Source organism: Varanus komodoensis, unplaced genomic scaffold (genome assembly GCF_004798865.1).
Source record: "Varanus komodoensis strain SLA01 unplaced genomic scaffold, ASM479886v1 scaffold35, whole genome shotgun sequence".
NCBI classification, from domain to species: Eukaryota; Metazoa; Chordata; class Lepidosauria; order Squamata; family Varanidae; genus Varanus; species Varanus komodoensis.
The window spans coordinates 923929-943401 of record NW_025335856.1 but is presented as its reverse complement, the minus strand read 5'-3'; the positions used below and the strand labels follow the sequence as shown (position 1 = coordinate 943401).

General features: G+C 41.8%; 1 protein-coding gene across 2 annotated transcripts; it reads right to left on the bottom strand.

Moving 5' to 3' along the window:
• Nucleotides 1–602: 602 nt before the first annotated feature.
• On the bottom strand, nt 603–10596 carry HEMGN (hemogen). Of its 2 annotated transcripts, none has more exons than XM_044439684.1 (4): nt 10430–10596; nt 5683–5776; nt 2928–3184; nt 603–815 (listed from the first exon to the last, which is right to left on the bottom strand). In XM_044439684.1, the coding sequence occupies exons 1-4, from the start codon at nt 10509–10511 to the stop codon at nt 730–732; spliced, it is 519 nt and encodes a 172-aa protein (XP_044295619.1). In that variant the 5' UTR covers nt 10512–10596; the 3' UTR covers nt 603–729. The 2 variants fall into 2 exon arrangements, with proteins under 2 accessions (XP_044295619.1, XP_044295620.1); XM_044439685.1 differs by having other exon boundaries at nt 5695–5776.
• Between the last annotated feature and the right edge of the window lie 8877 nt (nt 10597–19473).

Sequence of the window (19473 nt, the reverse complement as noted above, 5' to 3'; positions counted from 1 at the left end):
TCAGGTGAGTTGCTCTGCCTTAAGAGAGCTACCTCGGTTCTGTGTGCTCTTATGAGAGGCCCTCTTGGAAGAGGAGGATGGCTGTCCCTGCGCTTCAGAAGTGAATCCACAGGCATATACTGCTGGGCTAGTCGCTTCTTTTTGTTAGGGAGATGCCTTGTTGATGGCCCAGGGTGACCAGTGGATGCTTCTTCAGTGGAAGCTAATGCTTAGATAGTAGTTTGATCTCTCTCCTGAATGTTTTGAATGGGGGAGGAAATGACACAACCCTTCCTATTTCAGCCATCTCTGGTTGGAGAGAGATTGTGAGATGTGAGCTAGGCACCTTTTTGTCCAATGTGAGGAAGCAAGTGTATCTGCTGCCTCGCAGGGGTACACATTCTGCTTGGTCTCCACTCAAGCTTGCCCCTACTTGCCTTGTCCTGTATCTTTGTAGGGAAAGCAAATCTAGAGATGCCACAAGACCCCAGGCAACCCTTCTCCAAAGGAAGCCAGTTCTGGCCAATGCTGTTGCCTCTGGACTTTCTCACATCCTGGAGAAGTGGGAGGCACATAGGATAAGCTCTGGTAGCCATTTCAGGGATGAGAACACTGCAGAAATGTAACACCAAACAGAACTAAGTTTTATTGCTCAGGAAGAATTATAGCTCACACAGGTAGGAGATCATATATTTTAACAGTGTTTCAAGTTAAACAGTGTCGATTACCATCTGTACCCCAACTTTTAAATTAAGTACAACCATAGAAATCCTGGTCCACATGATCATTTTCCAGGGACAGGGGGATTTCAGGTTCTTCTGAGCTGGGTGCCTCTTCTAGTTCACCATGAATAGGGAAACAAAGAAGACATTAAGTACAAACATTTCCATTGGGCTGGTTTAAAGGTGCTGACCCTGTCACTAACCTCAATTTCTTTGGTTATTTCTGAGGTCCTGAAGCATCTTACTAACATTCACTAGGCATTGTAAATACATTGGCTCTGTTTGCCCTTATATATAAAACATATGGTTCTACTCTAGTTAAAATTTTCCCTCTTTGAAAGGTTGCAGTATCCATAACAGTTTGAAAAATTATAATTAATATTACCATAAAGTGTTTTTTAAGAAAACAGCTATATTATCCCATTGTGTAATATAAAACTGTTTAGAATATGGTTTCATCATTAGAGAAAACTAATGGAGAGGTTTTAAAAAGGACAATGCTCTTGTATCTGGAACAGTTGTGCAGAAGAGGGCATTCAAGCTACACCAGCATAATTATTCAAGATTCAGGACCCCTCCCCTGACCTTCTTTGCATCTGGCCTCCCTTGCCTGAGAGAGCTGCTCATTTCTAGATTGTTTCAGGATCATCCCTAAGCAAGAACATTTACTGGAGAACTAGCTCACATTCAGGCCAGCTTCCATGTGTGTTTTTCTATAGTTACATTTGTTGTAAAGTGCCATCAGTGTGGAGTTAGTGAAACCTATGCCCATTGTACCCATAGTAGACCTTTCACCAAGGAGGCAGAAAGGGACCAGTATTTCTATTTTCTAATCCTAGAAAATACTGCTTCTTGTTTTGGTTCAATAACAACTACCTAGGACAGGCACTGATCTGTATGCAACAGCTGTATTTAGGAGTAAATTGTGGGTTAAATAACCTGAGATTTGTGGGAATGCACCCTGAGTTCAAGCCACTTGCAGCAACATATGAATGCCCCATTGGTAGGTTGGTAGTGTGATGTATGAACCTGGACTGTCTGGGCTATTCACAGGTTAAACATCACAAAATTAGCCCACCAGATGCCATCTGATCTGGTGAGATTTTAAGGGCGGAACCACATGTTATGCATGAGAGCTCTCATCACAATCCCCTGATATGTTTCTTTTCACTTTAGAGCAGTTGTGGAAGGCTCTGAAAATGCAGCAGTGGCACTGAGGAAGAGACACACTTAACCCTTTCCTTTCATACCATTTTCCAGTCCATTGTCCTGTTAGACATGTTACTAAGGAAAAGCATGATAAAACTTTGGAGAGTTAGAAACTGGAAGGTTGCTGGGTAGTAACTGAGTAATCCAGGAAGACCTCAGCCCCCAGGTCAGCTGGCGACAGGTAGAGTGCTGGGAAAGGGAGGGGAGAATGGTGGAACCAGTGCTCATGGGTGGACTTTCCAAGGCTGCCCCTCCCACCATGCTGGCCTATTTCGCTGGGGACCTTCCACCCTCAGCAGCGGCCAAAGGGCACTGCTGAGGGTGCCCAGTTGGTGCTAGGAGGACCTTAAGACCCTGGCTGTTGGAGAGCTGGGTGGGTGATTTGTAGTTGTAGGCTACATGATGATTATGAATTGGCTGCTATCATTTTAGAAACTTTCTAAACTTTGTAAATTGTGTTTATTGTCTTATGTAGCTGATTTTATTTTATTTTGAATTTTGTACTTTGTTTTATATTGTATTTTAATGTATCTTGTATTTTCGTGGTTGTAAACTGCTCTGAGAGCCTTTTATAGTTAAGTGGTGGTATATAAATTTAATTTAACAACAACTCTAAACCAAAGCAACCTTTCCTTGTATTTGTTATAGTCCCAGCTATGAAAATGGTGTAACGTTGCCCTTATCTGACCCAACTGACCAGTAATCCTGAGGAACTGCAGTACAGAAGGGGCAAGAAATGTTCCAAGGATGGCTGCTAAGACATCACACAGTATTTAACCATAGGATTCTCCTCCCTGACCCTGAAAGCAGTACCTGTCCTGCCATTATGCAGAGCAAGGCAGTGTTTGTGCCCTTTAAGCTGCCCATCCTACCACAAGTGCTGAAGGAGGGGTTCAATGCCCACCCTGTCATTTTCTGTACAGGGAAGAGGAGGTCCCATCCTGTCCCTTGCCTCAGGCAGCCACCTGTCTTGGGCTGGCCCTGCCCAGAAGAAAGGCACATCCCAAGGCTACTTACCCACTGGGGAAACAACCCCTTCAGCTGGGGCTGCCTCGGGTTCTTGCTGCTGCATGTACAGCTCATCCATTCCCAGAAGGGGCATGGGAGGCTCTGCCTGGAAATCCAGAGTGACTGTGGGTTCTTCCTCCAGCTTGGTCACTGGCGCCTCTTGCTTTTCCTCTGCCGGCTCTGCCTGCGCTTCCAGAGCCTGGCGCTGGCCACGGCCCCTCCTGGTCCCTCTTCCCCGTTTTGCTGGTTTGCTCATTTTGTGCTCCCTGCCAAAGAGCCGAGGACTGCATTTTAGTCACGCAAGTGCTGAAGAACAGATTATTCTTAAGAGTCATTTGCAAGAGATTTGATGGGAATTTGTAGCTGGCAATCATCCCCTTTCATAATTCTTAAATCCTCCCTTTAGTTTTTCATGGTTTGGTTTCTGAAATGATACATACAGTCCTCCTCATGTTCAAATGCAAAGGCTACATCATACATAGCAAGAGGATGTGCTAGTGGCTGAGCGATTCGGATTCCCAAGGACTGTAGGGGTCACACTAGGTCATTCCACTGCAGATGAAGCAGAACAGAATACATGGCAGCAGGGACCGGGAAGCCATGTTTGACCTTCACAACGTAATCCCCCTACAAAAAACCATTTCCACTACCTTCTGAGCATAATTTATATATCAAAGGGACAGCTAGACTAACGTTACATGCAAATGCAGTGTGATCTGTGTGATTTGACACTTGTTCTGTTTTGTTGCAAGTAAAGCAAGTTTCTAGCCCATATGCTGCAAAGCCATCCTTGAAACATGACATCTAGTGAAATCTCAGAAACCAAAGGAGTAATTTAAAGCAATTGCCAGTGTTCACTGGTAAGACTTGTGTGAGATCCATAACTCCTTGCCACTCCTTCTAACTATCATACACATTATCTGATTTCAGTGGGACTTAAGCATAACTAACATGTTCTGAATCGGGTCTTAAGCAATCATTTCAGTGACATTATTTAAATATGGTTTTAACAAACGTACAGGCACACAAGGCACTTAATGGATTGTTTTGCCTCAACCTCTGGGCTCAATTCAAGGTGCTGGTTATGACCTATAAAGCCCTTAACGGCTTGGGATCTGGATAACTGAAGGAACACCTTCTTTCATATTTGCCCTCCCGCCCCTTGAGATCCGCAGCAGAGGCTCTCCTCCGGGAACCCTCCATGAAAGACATTAGGAAGCAAAGTCCCCGGAGGAGGGCTTTCTCTGCGGTGGCGCCCCGCCTATGGAATGCGCTCCCCAGAGAGGTCCGCCTGGCGCCGTTATTTGTTTTTCAGTGCCAGGTTAAGACCTTTTTATTTCAGCGATATTTTAATAAGTCTTAATATGGTTTTTTCTGTGTTTTTAATTGCAGCCAGTGTGGGCTGGAGATTTTATTTCATGTTGTAAGCCATCCTGAGGCTTTTTGCGATTTAGAATGGCATATAAATATTTTAAATAAATAAACCTTGTTACAGGATTGAATCAACCTTGGCCACCCTAATGGACAATCATTCTTAGGAGACGGACAGGGAACTGCGAACTTGTTAATTCTACTCAGTCTCTCATCCATTTTTGATACCATTCACCATGGTATTATCCTGGATTTACTCCATGGGTCGGACACTGGAGTTACTGTGTTACAATGGCTCTGGCCTTACCTGTGGACTCAATTTCAGAGAGTATCATTGGACACTTGGCAATTGAACTATAGAATTGCACAGGAAGTCATGCTGTTTCCCATCTCTGTGAAGCTACTGGGAGCAATCGTCAGGGGATCTGGAACAAAGTGCCATTAGCACACTGATGGCACACAACTCTGTCTCCCGGTGATAAATGAGAGATTCTGCAGCTCTTAGTTCAGTGGTTGGGCTCAGTGATGGGCTGGATGAGTGCCAAGAAACCCAAGCCAAATCCTGGCAAAAAGGAAGCTCTGTGGGTGGGTGGCTCCCAAATCCAGCAGAGAGACTCATTGCCTGTTCTGGAGGAGGTTGTACTCCCTCTGGAAGCTCAGATTCATAGTCTGGGGGCACTCCCACACCCTTCCCTGTTTCTGGAATTCCAAAGGACCAAGGCAACTTCAGGTGCATTCTACTGCCTCTGATCGGTTCATCAGCTACAGCCTTGCCTGACCAGGGATGGCTTGACCACAATGACAGAGGTGCTGCTTTTCTCAGAACCTGATTGCCGCAATGTGCTCTACGTGGGGCTGCCCTTAAGGCAGCTTTGGAAGCAGGAGCCAGTGCAGAATGCAATTCCCTTGCTGAAGAAATTGTACCGGCTCCCTATTTCTTAATAGCAGGTTTAATGTTTCTAGGACTAATGGACAAAGCCTCAAACAACTTTGGACCAGGATAAGCAAGAGAGTACCCTCTCCCTTATCAATGTGCCTGATCCCCAAAGTCATCCTTGGACATTCTCCTGGTGGTTCCACACGGACCCATGGCCCGAATGTCATCCAACAAGAGAAGGGCCTTCAGTGTGGTAGCCCCATTTCTATGGAATGCTCTACCTCTGGAGATCAGGCAGGCAGCACCATTGTATTGTTCTGGGCACCTGCTGGACATCTTTGTCGAAGGAAGCCTTTCTTGCTGATATGCCACAGATGTTACCTTGTCTTTATTCTTGCATCTTTTGGGGCTACTGTTGTTGTACTGTTCACCATTCTGGAATGCCTAGACAGGGAATACTATACTAATACAATAACTAACAATGATGTCACTTTTTCAGGCAGCACCCTAATTTACCCCAGAACCCACTGGTGAGTCTCTTTTTCCTCTGCTTCTGCTTTCCTTTTTCTGAGAAGCTCTCGGTCTCTCAAACGGCGTGTGATGACAACCTCTGCAAGAAGAAAGTATCCAGAAGTACAATGGAACTAATTACAGTCAAATGAAGAAGACTCTTAAACAAGGCAACATAATAAAGCCCCTTTTTGAAGGATACCTGACCATGTTTTTGCAATTCTGTGTACCAGGCCTGGTTACTCAACCTACATAGGTCAGGGCCAGAGAGTACATCACAACTCCAGTTCGTCTGCACGTGTGCATAGGTACCGTATGTACTGGTAAGACAACCCTTGAGACTGAAAATAGCAAGGCAAGAATTGGGGAGGGGGATATCTTGTTTGAGAGGAACAGCTTCAGTTGTCCCCACTGCCTGCCACCACACAACCCCAACATCGAGTGGTGAGAATTTTGGCACCGAGGAGAAGAAGACGGGAGCATTCACCACACCTGTTATTTGTGGAGTGGAGGCAGAGATGAGGCGGGGGCATGTTGGTGCACAGGACAGTGCCCTTGGGTGGTGCTCTTGGGCAGCAGCCAAAGGGCAACTGCCAAAGGGCATTGCATGTTTGGTGCCAGTTTGGGGTTGGTTTGGACATGGAGTTTTCTATTAGGGTTATTGTGCTGAAAATATCAATCTTGTCTTATACACAAGTCACCTTATATGCCAGTATAGACTAAAATATTTCAAGGGACTAGAGGCACTATTTGGGGAAGGGATTATTTGTTAGTTCTATTTTTACACTGCCCATCAGCCTAAAGGCTCCCTAGGCAGTTCACAAAATCTAAAGATACATCAATTAATATAGAACAGTCATAAAACCACAGTAATACAATTAGTATAAAATACAATAAAACAATAAAACAATGATCCAGCCACCACAACTGCAGCTAAATCAGTCTAGAGTTACAGAAATATTTGTAAAAAATAAAAAAATAAAATAATAAAAATTATTTAAATATTGGGAAAATAAAAAGGTTTTCACCCAGCACCAGAAGGAACAAAGAATGGGTGCCAGGTGCAGCTCTTTGAGGAGCTGATTCCACAGATGGGGGAGGGGGCACAACTAAGGCTATTTCCTTAGTACCCGCCCTCCTTACATTTTGGAGGGGGCTCTCTGAGAAGGATGTCTGATGATGATTTCAGGGTTTGGGTAGGCACATACGGGAGGAGGTGTCCCTTCATATCACCTGGCCCCAAACTATTTAAGACTTTAAATGTTAATGCTTGCACTTTTAAATGAGACCTGGACCTAACCAATGCAATTGATACAGGACTGGTATGATGTGTTCATGTTGGCCAGTTCTTGTTAGCAGCCTTGCTGCTCTGTTTTGAACCGACCAAAGTCTCTGGGCTGTTTCCAAAGGCATGCAGAGCATGGATCACTGTTGTTAGGCTCTGCCTGTCCAGATAGAGTCCTAGTTGGGAATCAGCCTAAACTCTCTCCCACAGGGCAACCAAGACAGTCTCTGTTCCAAAACCAAAACTGAAACCTGATTGAACTGGATCTAGATAATCTGTTTCCACATGCTTCCTGGAGCATGCTGGGAGTTGTTGTACAACTTCTGTTCTGTCTAAAGATGCATAGCATTGTGCCTTTAGGCTGCAATATTATATACACTTACTCTGGGCTTTTTTTGTCATAGAACGCACTGGAATGGCATTCCAGCACCTTTTTTTCCAATGGATTTTACGAAGTGATTTTGAATCCAGTAGCAGATCAGCAGCCAACATCATTAACATAGTGCCTGCAGGCTGCTTTTGTGTCTGCTATCTGCTACCTGATAGTGAGATAGTGAGTTCTCTGCTCTGCTTGGGATTGGTGCGTGTGGTCACCCGCTTACTGCAGGTGAGTTTGAGTTCGAGTTCCAGCACTTTTTTTTTTTTTTTACAAAAAAAGCACTGCACTTACTTAACAGTAAATCTTATCGGGCCACTATGGGGCTTATATATGAGTAGGCATGCCTAGGTTTGCAGTGTTGATTGTCCACAGATGACAGAATGAAGCCACTGTGTATGCTGGAGCTCTGGGTTACAGTCGTGTTTCTTCCATTGCACACCCAGCCATCTCATAGTGTGGTGCATTGATTGTCCATACCCCTACCAAAGCTTTGTAATTATTATGAGTCTCTTAGTTTTCATGGCAGTAATTTCCACTGTACAAGAGGCAAGCTGCTTTCTGGTCTGCAGTTTTCCAGAGAACTCTCAGCTTTTCTATATCCACCTGTATTTTCACTGCAGCACTGGCACCCCTATGAGGGTGTGCCAGGAGTTACATGGCCACTGGATGACAAAGGATTTGCAGTATTTTCAGTCAAAGTTATATGAATAGAGCCAGTGCAATAGGAGGAAGTAGAGACATTGCTATTATGCTCCATCTCTATCAAACTCTCAAAGTAGATCATGAATTTGGGACTGCAAATGTCAGTGGTAACCCTGGTTGATATAGTGGCACCAATCTACACTGCAGCAGGGGCAGGATATCCTGGCTTTGTGTTGCTTTCACAAGCTGTTTTTATCCATTATTCAGTTACATTGTTATTAATTTGTTGCATTTACAAAGGAGCTTAGGCTGATTGGCATGCATATGAACTCCATTTTATCGTCACAGCTTTTGATCATTTAGGCAGAGAGAAAGTGATTGGTAAATTGCCTAATATCCTTCATAGCTGAGTAGCGATTTGGACATTGATCTTATCTGACACTCTTAACTCAGGAATAGACAGGCTGGTGTTCTCCAGATGTTTTGGACTACAATTCTTATGCCTAGCCCTGCTCTAACCACTATCTCACACTGGCTCTTTTATTGATGATATCTTGTTTTGTATGTGTTGTAAAGCCACACTGGAAAATAAAATGTTGATCAGAGGTGAAGAAATTTTAGTAAGATTTTAGGGGAAACTATTAATTATGAACTTCAGCTGCAGCAAAACCCAGGAAAGTCACCAACATTGACGATTCGTAGCAATTGTTTATCATACAGGTAGAGTTGAAAGTGGCTTTCAGCTCCTTGGATGAGACAAAGCAAAATGTCATTGGGGTTGCTGTGCCAATTATAACTGCTAAAATTGTTCATGCAATTCTGTGTTTCATCTTTCCTTATTACTGACATACTTTACCTTTTGAAAATAAAAAAGCAAAGCTCTGTTTGAGTATTTTAAATGGAAAAGTAAAAACCATAATAGTGAGTTTATTTTCAAATAAGTATGAGCAGATGCAAAAGAGAAATGACCATGATAGTTCACTTTGATATGAAAAAAAATAGAATATCCAACTTCACAAGGGGCCTGGTTGTAGTTCTGATACAGCTGCAACAAAAATGCTCTCAGTAATTTGATTATCAGGGTAAACATGTTGTGGGAGGATGAAGGTAAAGTGCTGCCCCAGCTTTTTGTTTTTTGTTGGTTCAGCAAAAAGGACATATAAATAAAACAAATGGACTACCCATTATGAGGCAAAACTGGCATTTTCAAATACATGTGTTTTTCCTGTAAGGCTTATGCAGGAATGAATGGGCCATGTGTGGGTGAGACCTGGCAGGAGAGCAGGGTCCCCCTTCTCAGTAATTTTCCCATGCAATTCCTGTATCCCACACCCAGCCATTTTAATCTATTTTTTCACAGGCAAGTTCAAATACTGGGAAAAGTCCAATAGATATAATTCATTTTGTTTGTTGTATTAGCTTTTGCACTCTGTCTTATGATGGAATTTCCAAGAGAGCCTATGGGGAGATTCAGAGGAGCACTTGCAAGAGAGAATCCATAGCAGGACTGGCCGGAGACATTTTGCTGCCTGGGGCAGCGAAGCACATGGAGACCATGCCTCCTCCATGTCAGACACACAATGTCAAGGGCTGTGTCAAGTTATTTGGCACCGGAGGAAGAAAATCTTGCAAATATTGCACCCCTTCGCTGGCAATAAAAATGATCAATCAGAAAGAAAATAATTCAGTAACTATATGATGTCCTTTCATATCTGAAATTAGCTGCCTGAAGCAGCTGACTCACTCTGCTTACTGACAGGGCTGGCCCTGCCATGGGAAGGGTCAGTTCCCCTTCCTCCTGCCTATTGATTTCCTCCTACAAATGCCCATGTGCAATGCACTCTGCACTGTATTGCCTCACCTCAGCAAACACCATTTTGAGAATATACTTTTCCTTTGGGTCTGCCCTGTGATGCATTTGCCTCTTGTTCAGAGATTTAATTTGTGAGTGAAGACAGATACAAAGTTTTAAACTGATAGGGTTGGAACAAATTTTACAGTTGTATCACACCTTTCCTCCAGAAGCTCAAAACAAGCAAAGCTCCTCTCATACACCCATTTTATTTTCACAACAACCCTCTAAGGTATGTTAGATTGTGATGGGTTAGCCTGAGGTTACCCCTGGGAGCTTTATGGCTGGATAGGGACTTGAATCGAGGTATCGTCAGTGCTAATCCCATTTCCTTTTTCAGAGCAGAAAGAATATCTGTTCAAACATATTCCAGCATACTTACCAAGTTATTTGTTTTCATCCTTTTTGAAGCTTGAAGAATCCTACTACATACAAGCAAAGTTTGGAAAATGTACCTCCAACATTTCTTCCCAGGTAGGAACAGTTTTATCAAGGACAAATAACCAAAAACAGGGATACCCAAAGTGCATGCAATTCTAGAACTGTAGATCTATGACCATTAAAACATTCCCCTTCCCAGAATAAACTTTATTACCTGGAACTGCATACTCCTCAGCTGTGGCCACTGGTTCCTGTGAACTTCCAGAATATGAATGGTCCTTTTCTAAGCTCGCCATTTGCAATGGTTTATTTTATATATTTATATTTACAGAGGCGTTTAGATCTGCCATAGAATCATCTGGCCAAATGCTTTAGTGCAAAATGAGTGTTTCAGGAAAAGAAAAAACCCTACCCGCCCAAAGCATCTTATCTGGTTTGGACACTGGTATGTTAATACTATTTTTTTCCTTATCATGGTGCAAAGGTGTTTAAATTCATGTGTACAGCCTGGCATATCCCTGCCCAAACACCGGAAAAAAATCCCTCATAGTAAGTATGGCTTTTCTGAAATACCATCTTATTTCTCAAACATTTTGAGCTTAGAGCTCCCTGTTAAAACTTTTATCTAATTTAGTGTCAAACCTGTTTTAAAATAGCAACCCTCCTCCCCAAGTTTCTTTGCTTGTAAAAGATGCCACTGGGGATTTACTATATGCATTTGCAAGTGCCATTCAGGTAGACATCATAAGGTGGGCTTTCTCACCTAGAGCCCTCTAGATTTTGCACTACAATTCCCTGCTTTCCTGACCACTGGCCATACCAGCTGGAGCTAATATAATGTGATGATGACAACTTTAGATATATACCACTTACCATATTTTAAAAATATCTTGAAAGAGCTGAAGTCCAAAATGTCTGCAACAAATCAAGCTGGAGAAGCTACTCATAAAGAGAGGGCCCTGGGAAAGTCCGGTTATATGTTGGTTGTACATAAATACACAGAATTCTTTTCCTGGATTTTGGGCTATTTGGGAGCGAGTCTATGGGCTGAGCTTGACATGGAGACTTTCCAAACAAATTTTCACACAGTGAAATGGGCTTGAGAATTTTCTTCTATGCGATGAATTTGCTTTCCAGGTCAAGAGCAGTGGCATTCTACAAATGGGTTTCGAGGCATGCTAAATAGTAAATTTACCATTTGATAATGCATTTATAAGAATGCTTCACCATGTACAAACTTTAAATAATCTTACAATGGTGCTATTTTTCTTATCAAAAGTGGTATATATTAATGTTACAAATATTTTGGAGCATTTTGCATAATTAGACTAAATTATATCTAAGGACAACATGCTGACATTTCCTATCCATAAGCCCTATTTTTCTGTAGCTTTTTCTTTTCTTTTTAAATCAGAGTCTTCATCAGCAGTTGCAACTTTCTTTCTACATTACTATTTTGATTGCCTTCCCTCTGTCCTTTAGATACCGTCCTTGAGGGGGGAACACGGGATTCACTCTAAGGCTTAGTTTGCACAGCACAACCCATTCTGAGCAACTAGTCATGGCAGGTTATCATACCAGCTGAATCAAGACTGCTTCCTGCAACTTCCAAAATCTTTTAATTTTATCACAAGTCCACCACATATGGTAGAAAGTTCCATCTACTTCTTTACATTTCCAACAGTTTCCATTGTAATTCTTGCCCATTTTTTCTGTAACTTTTGGAATAAAGTACCACTAAAAAAAAAAGTCTTATACCAATTTTCTCTTAGTGCTTGACTGGCTGCAAATTTAATTTCCTTCTTCCATAAAGTTTCCCATTGGTAGGATGGTATTTCTTCTCCAAGGTTGTACATCCAAGTTACTGTGCATTTCTTAGCTTGCTAAAGTTCAGATCAATGGCGTAGTTGCTTGTAAAATTATCCGAACAAGTGATCCTTTTGTTGTACAATCAGCTTTTCAAATTCTGTCAAGTCTCTCACTGTACCTTTCCCTGACTGGAAATACAGAAAAGTTTCAAAATTAACTTTCCTATAAATGCTAATAATATGCTTTTGAATATTATGACAGAGATTTTCTCAAAGAATATATCATTTAAATATATGACTGCAGCAAGAATTGCAATTGCTTCTAAATAGAAAACAGCAGAATGCCCAGCAATTGAAGACTGGAAAAACAAGTTGGCTGATTATGCAGTGTTGGCAAAACTAACTAATTATGTAAACAGAAGACCAACTGAATAATTTAATGATAAATGGAAATTTTATTCAATGTAGTTTAATTAATACAGAACAAAATGAAGCTTGAAAATATTGTTGATATTCATAATTGACTTGAAGCAATTGGAAAACTTGCTGGTTTAGAGACTTATAATTTTTCCTTTTGCAAGCTTCAACAAAGTATTGATTGAGTAAAAGAGTTTATATGTTATAATTGTGTAAGATCCCTTGGCATTCTTATTTCTTCTTTACATTTTTCTTTTTTTCCTTTTCTGTACTCTATTTCTTTTAAGAAAACAATAAAAATATTTTTAAAAAAGACTGATTCCTGCAAGTTGGCTAATTTTTCAGCAACAGGTCATCCTGACAGCACATGACTTGGTCTAGGAGTTGTCCGATTTCATCTGTTGAGTTGTCATGTCATCCAGGTCCTGGAGAACAGTTTCTTCATGGGTTGCAGGAACCACTTAAGTGAGCCTCTTCGGAAGTGTGGCAAAGCCTTATCTGTTTCTCGTGAAGTTGCTCATGCTCCTGTCAATGACTGATCCTCTAGATATGCCCAATCAACCCTTTGGTGCAACTGTCATTAATTCACAATCCCTTTAAAAAATTGTCCCAGAACACTGTACAGTCATATTCATAATTTTAAGTATTATTTTTGTCAGTCTTTTGCAAGCATGTAAGTACACTTCTGCTAGGGAAAGTCAAAGGCAGAAGAAAAGGAAGACCAAATATAAGATGTATTGAATCCATAATGGAAGCCACAGCCTTGAATTTAGAAGAATTGAGCAGGGCTGTGGTGGACAGGGCATTTTGGAGGGTTTTCGCTTATGGGGTTACCGTAAGTCAGAGACATAGAATCATAGTAGAGTTGGAAGGGGCCAGAAAGCCATTGGGTCCAATCCCCTGCTCAGTGCAGGAATCCAAGTTAAACCATCCCTCTCAGATGGCTGTCCAGTTACGTCTTGAATGCCCTAAATGTAAGAGAACCCACAACCAACCTAAGTCACTGGTTCTGTTGTCATGATGCTCTGTCAGGAAATTTTTCCTGATATTTAGCTGTTACCTGACTTCCTATAACTTGAGCCCATTATTCCATGTCCTGCACTCTGGGATGATTAAGAGATTCTGTCTTTCCTCTCTGTGAAAGCCTTTCAAGTACTTGTAGAATGCTATCATAACTCCCCTCAGTCTTCTCTTCTCAGAGGCTGAACATGCCCAGTTCTTTCAATCTCTCCCCATAGGGCTTTGTTTCCATTTTCCATTTCCATCCCATCTTCCTTGTTGCCCTCCTTTGAATCCTTTCCAGCTTGTCCGCAACTTTCTTAAATGGTGGGGTCCAAAACCGGACACTTGATGGCACATAACATCAAGTGCACATTTACGTCCAACAAGTGTCATGTCCAACAGGTGTCACCTGACCATGTCAATGTCTTTATCTCTTTCAGCTGTCAAAGGGAACAGTAAAGTAGGTAACAGATTGATATTGTATGATTGAATATAGGCTAATTTATGCTCATTTGACAGGGACCAATTTCCAAGCTTTCAATGGGCAGGCACCAGTAAAGTGGGGAAAAGCAGCAAAAGAAGGTTCACCAAAATATCCCTTTTCAATGTAATACTCTCACTTTTAAGTGTTGAACCAAACAGTCTCAGGGTTTTCCAACTTTTCAATACTTTCCCTGGCCAACTAGAAGTTGATCATGCAAAGCAAAAGCAGCTTCAATGCAGTATGCAGCCTGGCAAAATGTAGGTTAACTGATCCATGATTTGTTGCCAATATGTGCAAACTTAGTCTTCCTGAGAGCACCATTCAAAATGCACATCAATTCTGGTATGGCAATTTCTGTCAAATAAAATCATTTTGGTGTGTCCTCATCTACTTTATTCACCAGATCTAACACTGTGTGACTTTCAGCTTATTCCCAAAGTCAAAATGACCATGAAAGGTAAATGTTTTGAATCAGTTCAGGACATCGAGGCAGCCACAATAGTGCAACTAAAGACACTCATGAAAGAGCACTTCGAGAACTGCTTCAGAAAGTGACACTTATGATGGGATAAGTGTGTTCAAAATGAGGGGGAGTATTTTGAGGGGGGTTAATGGCAATGTGTCTTTTACTGTAATATATTTTTTAAAAATTTAAACATTTACTGTATTTTTGATCGCACCTCGTATATAACCACTCCTCACTAAGGTACAGTAAATGCACTAACAAAACTTTACTACTTCAAACCTAATTCATTTCAGGAGGCTGTATTTGCTGTTTAAGTTTAAAATGGGTATTGTTTAAATGGATTAATTTACTTTCCATTCTTTCTAATGGGGAAAATTGATTTAGACATTGAACAATTCAGAGTTCAAATGGCTTCCTGAAAAGAATTAAGTTTGAAGGATGAGGCACCACTGTATAGTGGTTTTGTAGTAAGTACCAATCTAGAAATGAAGTGTTTCAGGTTTAAATTCCCACTCAGCTTTGGGGAGGAACTCTCTCAGCAAACCCTACCTCTAAGAGTCTTTTAGTGGCAGCACTTTGCAGGATAGTTAATATTTCTTCCTGCATATAGTATGCAATATGGACTTCAATTAGAAATATGGGAGTGAGAAACTCAGACTTCATCTCCTATCATTATTTAAACTGTCTTTTCAAAATTCATGAGAATTTAAAAATCAGCTGTGCGACAGTATAGGGCAGTCACTTATACATGAGCTTTCCTGATGCTTTAGATACATACTCCACCATCCCTTACCATATTGGTTATACTGGCTGGGGCTGATGAGAGTTGGAATAAAAATATCTGGAATATAAAGCACCAGGTTGTGAAAGGTTGCTATATACATTCACATGAAGGCCTGTCTGAAACTCTTTAAAACACTCTAAGCAAGAATTGCTGAGTTCTTCTTACATCCTGTTGGAGGCTGATAAAGTCTTAAGTACATTATGACCATGAGTCAGCAAAATATGCAAAGGTAACAGGATAAGATAACTTCTTCTTCCAGCCCATGAATAGTAGCACATGGTGGTGTATTACAAAGTGACACAAAAATATAGTGGAGACTAAATTTCAGAGGCAGGCAACCTCAAACTTTGAGGCAAAATCTCTGGCCCTCCAGCTACATTTCTTTCCCCTGGTCCAGACCCATTTTCCCTAGCCACTGGTTGCTTGGTGGTTTCCTGGCTTTTGTATAGCCTTTCCCCCATTCTAAATGTTGAAATGCCTCTGCTAAGGCATAATTATTGGCTGTACAAGCCTTAAACTAAAATATGATGGCATCATTTGTATTTTTGTCCATTCAGGGCCTTCAGCCCTGTCTGCCACCAGAATGAGAACTTCTCTAATATTAAATTTGACCCGCAGGCTGAAAAAGCTTCTCCACTTCTGCAATACCTTCTATCCAATTTTTAAGATAATCTGTCTCTCTTTATGAGGAAGCCCATTTCCCCAACTGGTCTAAAAAGACAATGAGGTCTGCCTGGCTGTAGTAGCTATAAAGGCATATGTTATGTTTGTTACTGAGACATAAATTACTAAGCCTAGCCAAAATTGAGTACTTTGATATTGTTTTTGGTCCTTCCTTTCCTCTTCGGAAAAAGCATAAGCATCAGCAGCCAGTATGTTACATGAGCATCACCCACTGGTGAAACAGGAGTACTGTGACAAAGCACAATTGGAGTACTGTAGTTAGTGAACGAGCTGCTCAGTGTCTGATTAGTGTTACACTCCATATAAAATGTATGTATAGGCTTGTAAGCACAAGTTGCACCTGCCTGGGCAAATAATGTTATAAGCCCAACAAGACCAATATTATTGTATTAGTGTATTATTGAGACCAAAAATATACGTGGTGCTTCCAGATGGAGGACTAACACAAACCAGAAGGTCTTATGGGGCACTTCGTTTTTAGATCAGGATTTTCTGTGGTAAGGAAAAAGAAGTAGCAGTAGGAAAGCATAGGAAGACTACAAGTGGACATCACCAGGTGATAAAAGCTTTGCCTGGAAGCACCCTCAGACCAGTTTAAACACAGGACCTGAGAAATGAACAGTCTGATATGGACCAGCATTGTATGTTTCTTTACTGTATTTATATATCCTGCCTTTTTTCCTTTCAAGGAACAGAAGGAAGCTTATATAATTCTCCTCCTCTCAATCTTATCCTCACAACAACAGACTTGTGAGGTATGTTGGGCTGAATCTGTAACTGGCCCAAAGTCATCCAGTTAGTTCCATGGCTGAGTGGGGACCAAAACTGCATTCCAGTACCTCCACTCTTAACCACTGTACCATACTGGCTTTCTTGTTGGAAACCACTCGCTTAAGGAGCCAAAGGCCAAGGGATATAACTCACTGGTCAGTAAAGGCTCACTGATCAACAAGGACTTCACAGTGCAGTCCAGACAGAGCAGTGATAGATCAACCCTTGAATCCCACAAAAAGGGCATTCAGTAAACCTTTTTGTCACTGCTACCAATATTGCTATATATTTCTTACCTATGAACTGAAGTAGGGTGTTGGGGAAAGAAACCCCTGAAAACTCATGGTGCCAGAATTAGATCCAGTCCAGGGCCTCTATTTCTAGTACCTGAACTATTTTTTGTTTCTTAAAGCATGGTTCTCAGAGCTCCCTCAGAAGGATGATGAGATGCAAAGGAAGAATGTGGTTTGAGCCTAACGCAAATAGCCAGAGATTTTGAAATTAAGGCTAAAGAGAACAGACATTAAACAAACTTTAATAGGTGTACAGAACTGGGATTTCAACAGGTACAGTTTCTCTTACCTATGCATGTCAAGCTGCACTTGAAACCCCCCATTTTTTCAACCTGACTTTGAAATCATGGAGCCTTAGTCAACTTCCTCCACCCTCTATTGGTACTCAGGTGGCACTATTCCTGTCCAACTGCTCACAGCTTGAACCATCCCTAGTTTGTAAAGCAAGGAATCACATATGAGAAAATCAGGGATTAGTCTATCTCTGGAGAGCACCAACTGTGTGTACAGGCATTTAGCTAACTGCTATGGGAAATAGAATGGAGGACTAGAGCAAAGGTCTACAACCTTTTTGGACTGGTGGACATACTTGGAATGTTAAGAGTGCTAAAGCATGGGTCCTCAAACTATGGCCTAAGGGCCGGATCTGGCCTGCCATGCCCATTTATCCAGCCCGCCATAGAGGTTTTGGACTCGCCATGCATGCAAATGTGGTGAGGCAGTGGCTTGCTCATGCGGAGATCATTTTGCACTCACTCAGAGAAAAGGATCTCCACGCGAGGAAGCCGCTGCCGCCTCATCGTATGTGTGCCTGGTGGCGGTTTGCTTGCACAGAGATCGTTTTGGACTCACTCGGAGAAAACGATCTCCGTGCATGTGCCACCTGCGTGCCCACCCCCCATCCCGCACCCACACCGCCTTGGTGGCCTGCGCCCATCGCTGGCACCTTTCAACTGGCCCCCTGTTGAAAAAGTTTGAAGACCCCTGTGCTAAAGTAACCCTCACAAAATGGCTGTCATGAAATTGCCCAGTCACAAAATGGCTGCCAAGCTGGGCACAGCCAGTCACCAAACACCCATTTCCCAAATGTAAACTAGTGCTCTTAAAAGAAATGCGCCTAAGAACTAAGTAAGAGGTACAGGCAAAGTCCAAGCTCCAGAATACAAAACCACTCTTCTGAATCTACACTTTTCTGTTCTAACACCCATTTCACAAAAGTAAAATGATGAGACTCAGAGACAAGTAACTTGGCCAAGAAGCTGACTTCAAGTCCAGGCAGGGACCAAAGAGTCTATTTTTCACAAGACACAATTCATAGGCGATATCTGGTGTTGCTGAAACACACACACACACACCTGTGCACACAAATGCAGCCAGGCAAAATATACACATAAAAGCAAGCAAAAAAGCTAGCTCACACACAAAGAAAACATTGCAAAACATATGCATACTGCAGAGTCTCAGCTCTCCTCCCTTCCAAACCCTATAGCCCTCTAAGATGCCCCTCCCCCTCGCTAGACATCCTTGAAAAAATGATGCTTATGTTAATTTCAAATGCAGCTCCTCTGGATCAAGTGGAACCCAGAGGCACTCCTGAAAACAGGCACATGGCTCAAGGGCAGTGCATCACTTCCCAGGTGGTGCACACTGGTGCTTTTGAGTACTATTAGGAAACACAGAAATATGACCTAAAAAGGGCTCCTGTTCATTTTCATGTAGAGCTCATACTTGACAATTGTTTACATTTAATGACACCTGATAATTGAACCTTGTGGAGTTTGCTGGAAGATGGTACCCTGGAATGATTGTCCATTAGCCAAGGTTTCTTTGAAATCCAGAGATCTATTAGAACATCAACACCACAGCTAGCCATGCCAGCAGGAAATTCCTAACACTTACCCAGACTGGGTCATTCTAACTGAGCAGGAATTATAAGCTTAAATAGTAGCTATCTACCAATGCTAAGGGAGTTCTACTGACAGTGTTGGCTAGTTTAGAAAAAGTACCATAGGGGAACATAATGTAAATTCATAAAATTTATGGATGGTGTGGAAGAAACAGATTCAATTAAATTTTTCTTTCTCTTTTAATGCTAGGGATGTTTCCAGGAGAAGGGATCCTAGTGCTACTAATCAAAAGATACTGTACAGCTATCCAATCTTTTTTAACTTAATGGATTTTTCTGCAGAAAGCAAAGACGGACTAAGCAGTGAAAAAATGTGAATTTTATGTGGAAGATGACATTGTCTTGAGCCCCAGTAGGTCAGGGGCTTCCTATGAAACTGAGTGGCAGTAGACCAAAAACAGATATATAGTAACTTATTTATGGAATTTAGCTGTGTTGGCCACTGCCTTGCATGCTTTTAAAAAGTGATAGAGTCGGGGCCTATCCATGGCTATTAAAAACAACAGCTAAATGGAACTTAAAACAGTGCAACTATGCAGTATACGAATTTGTGGTTTCAAAAGCAGAAACAGAATATTGCCTTCAAACTTTGCTTGTGGACTTCCCAAAAGTGTTGGGTTATCTACGGTGGCAAAATACATGT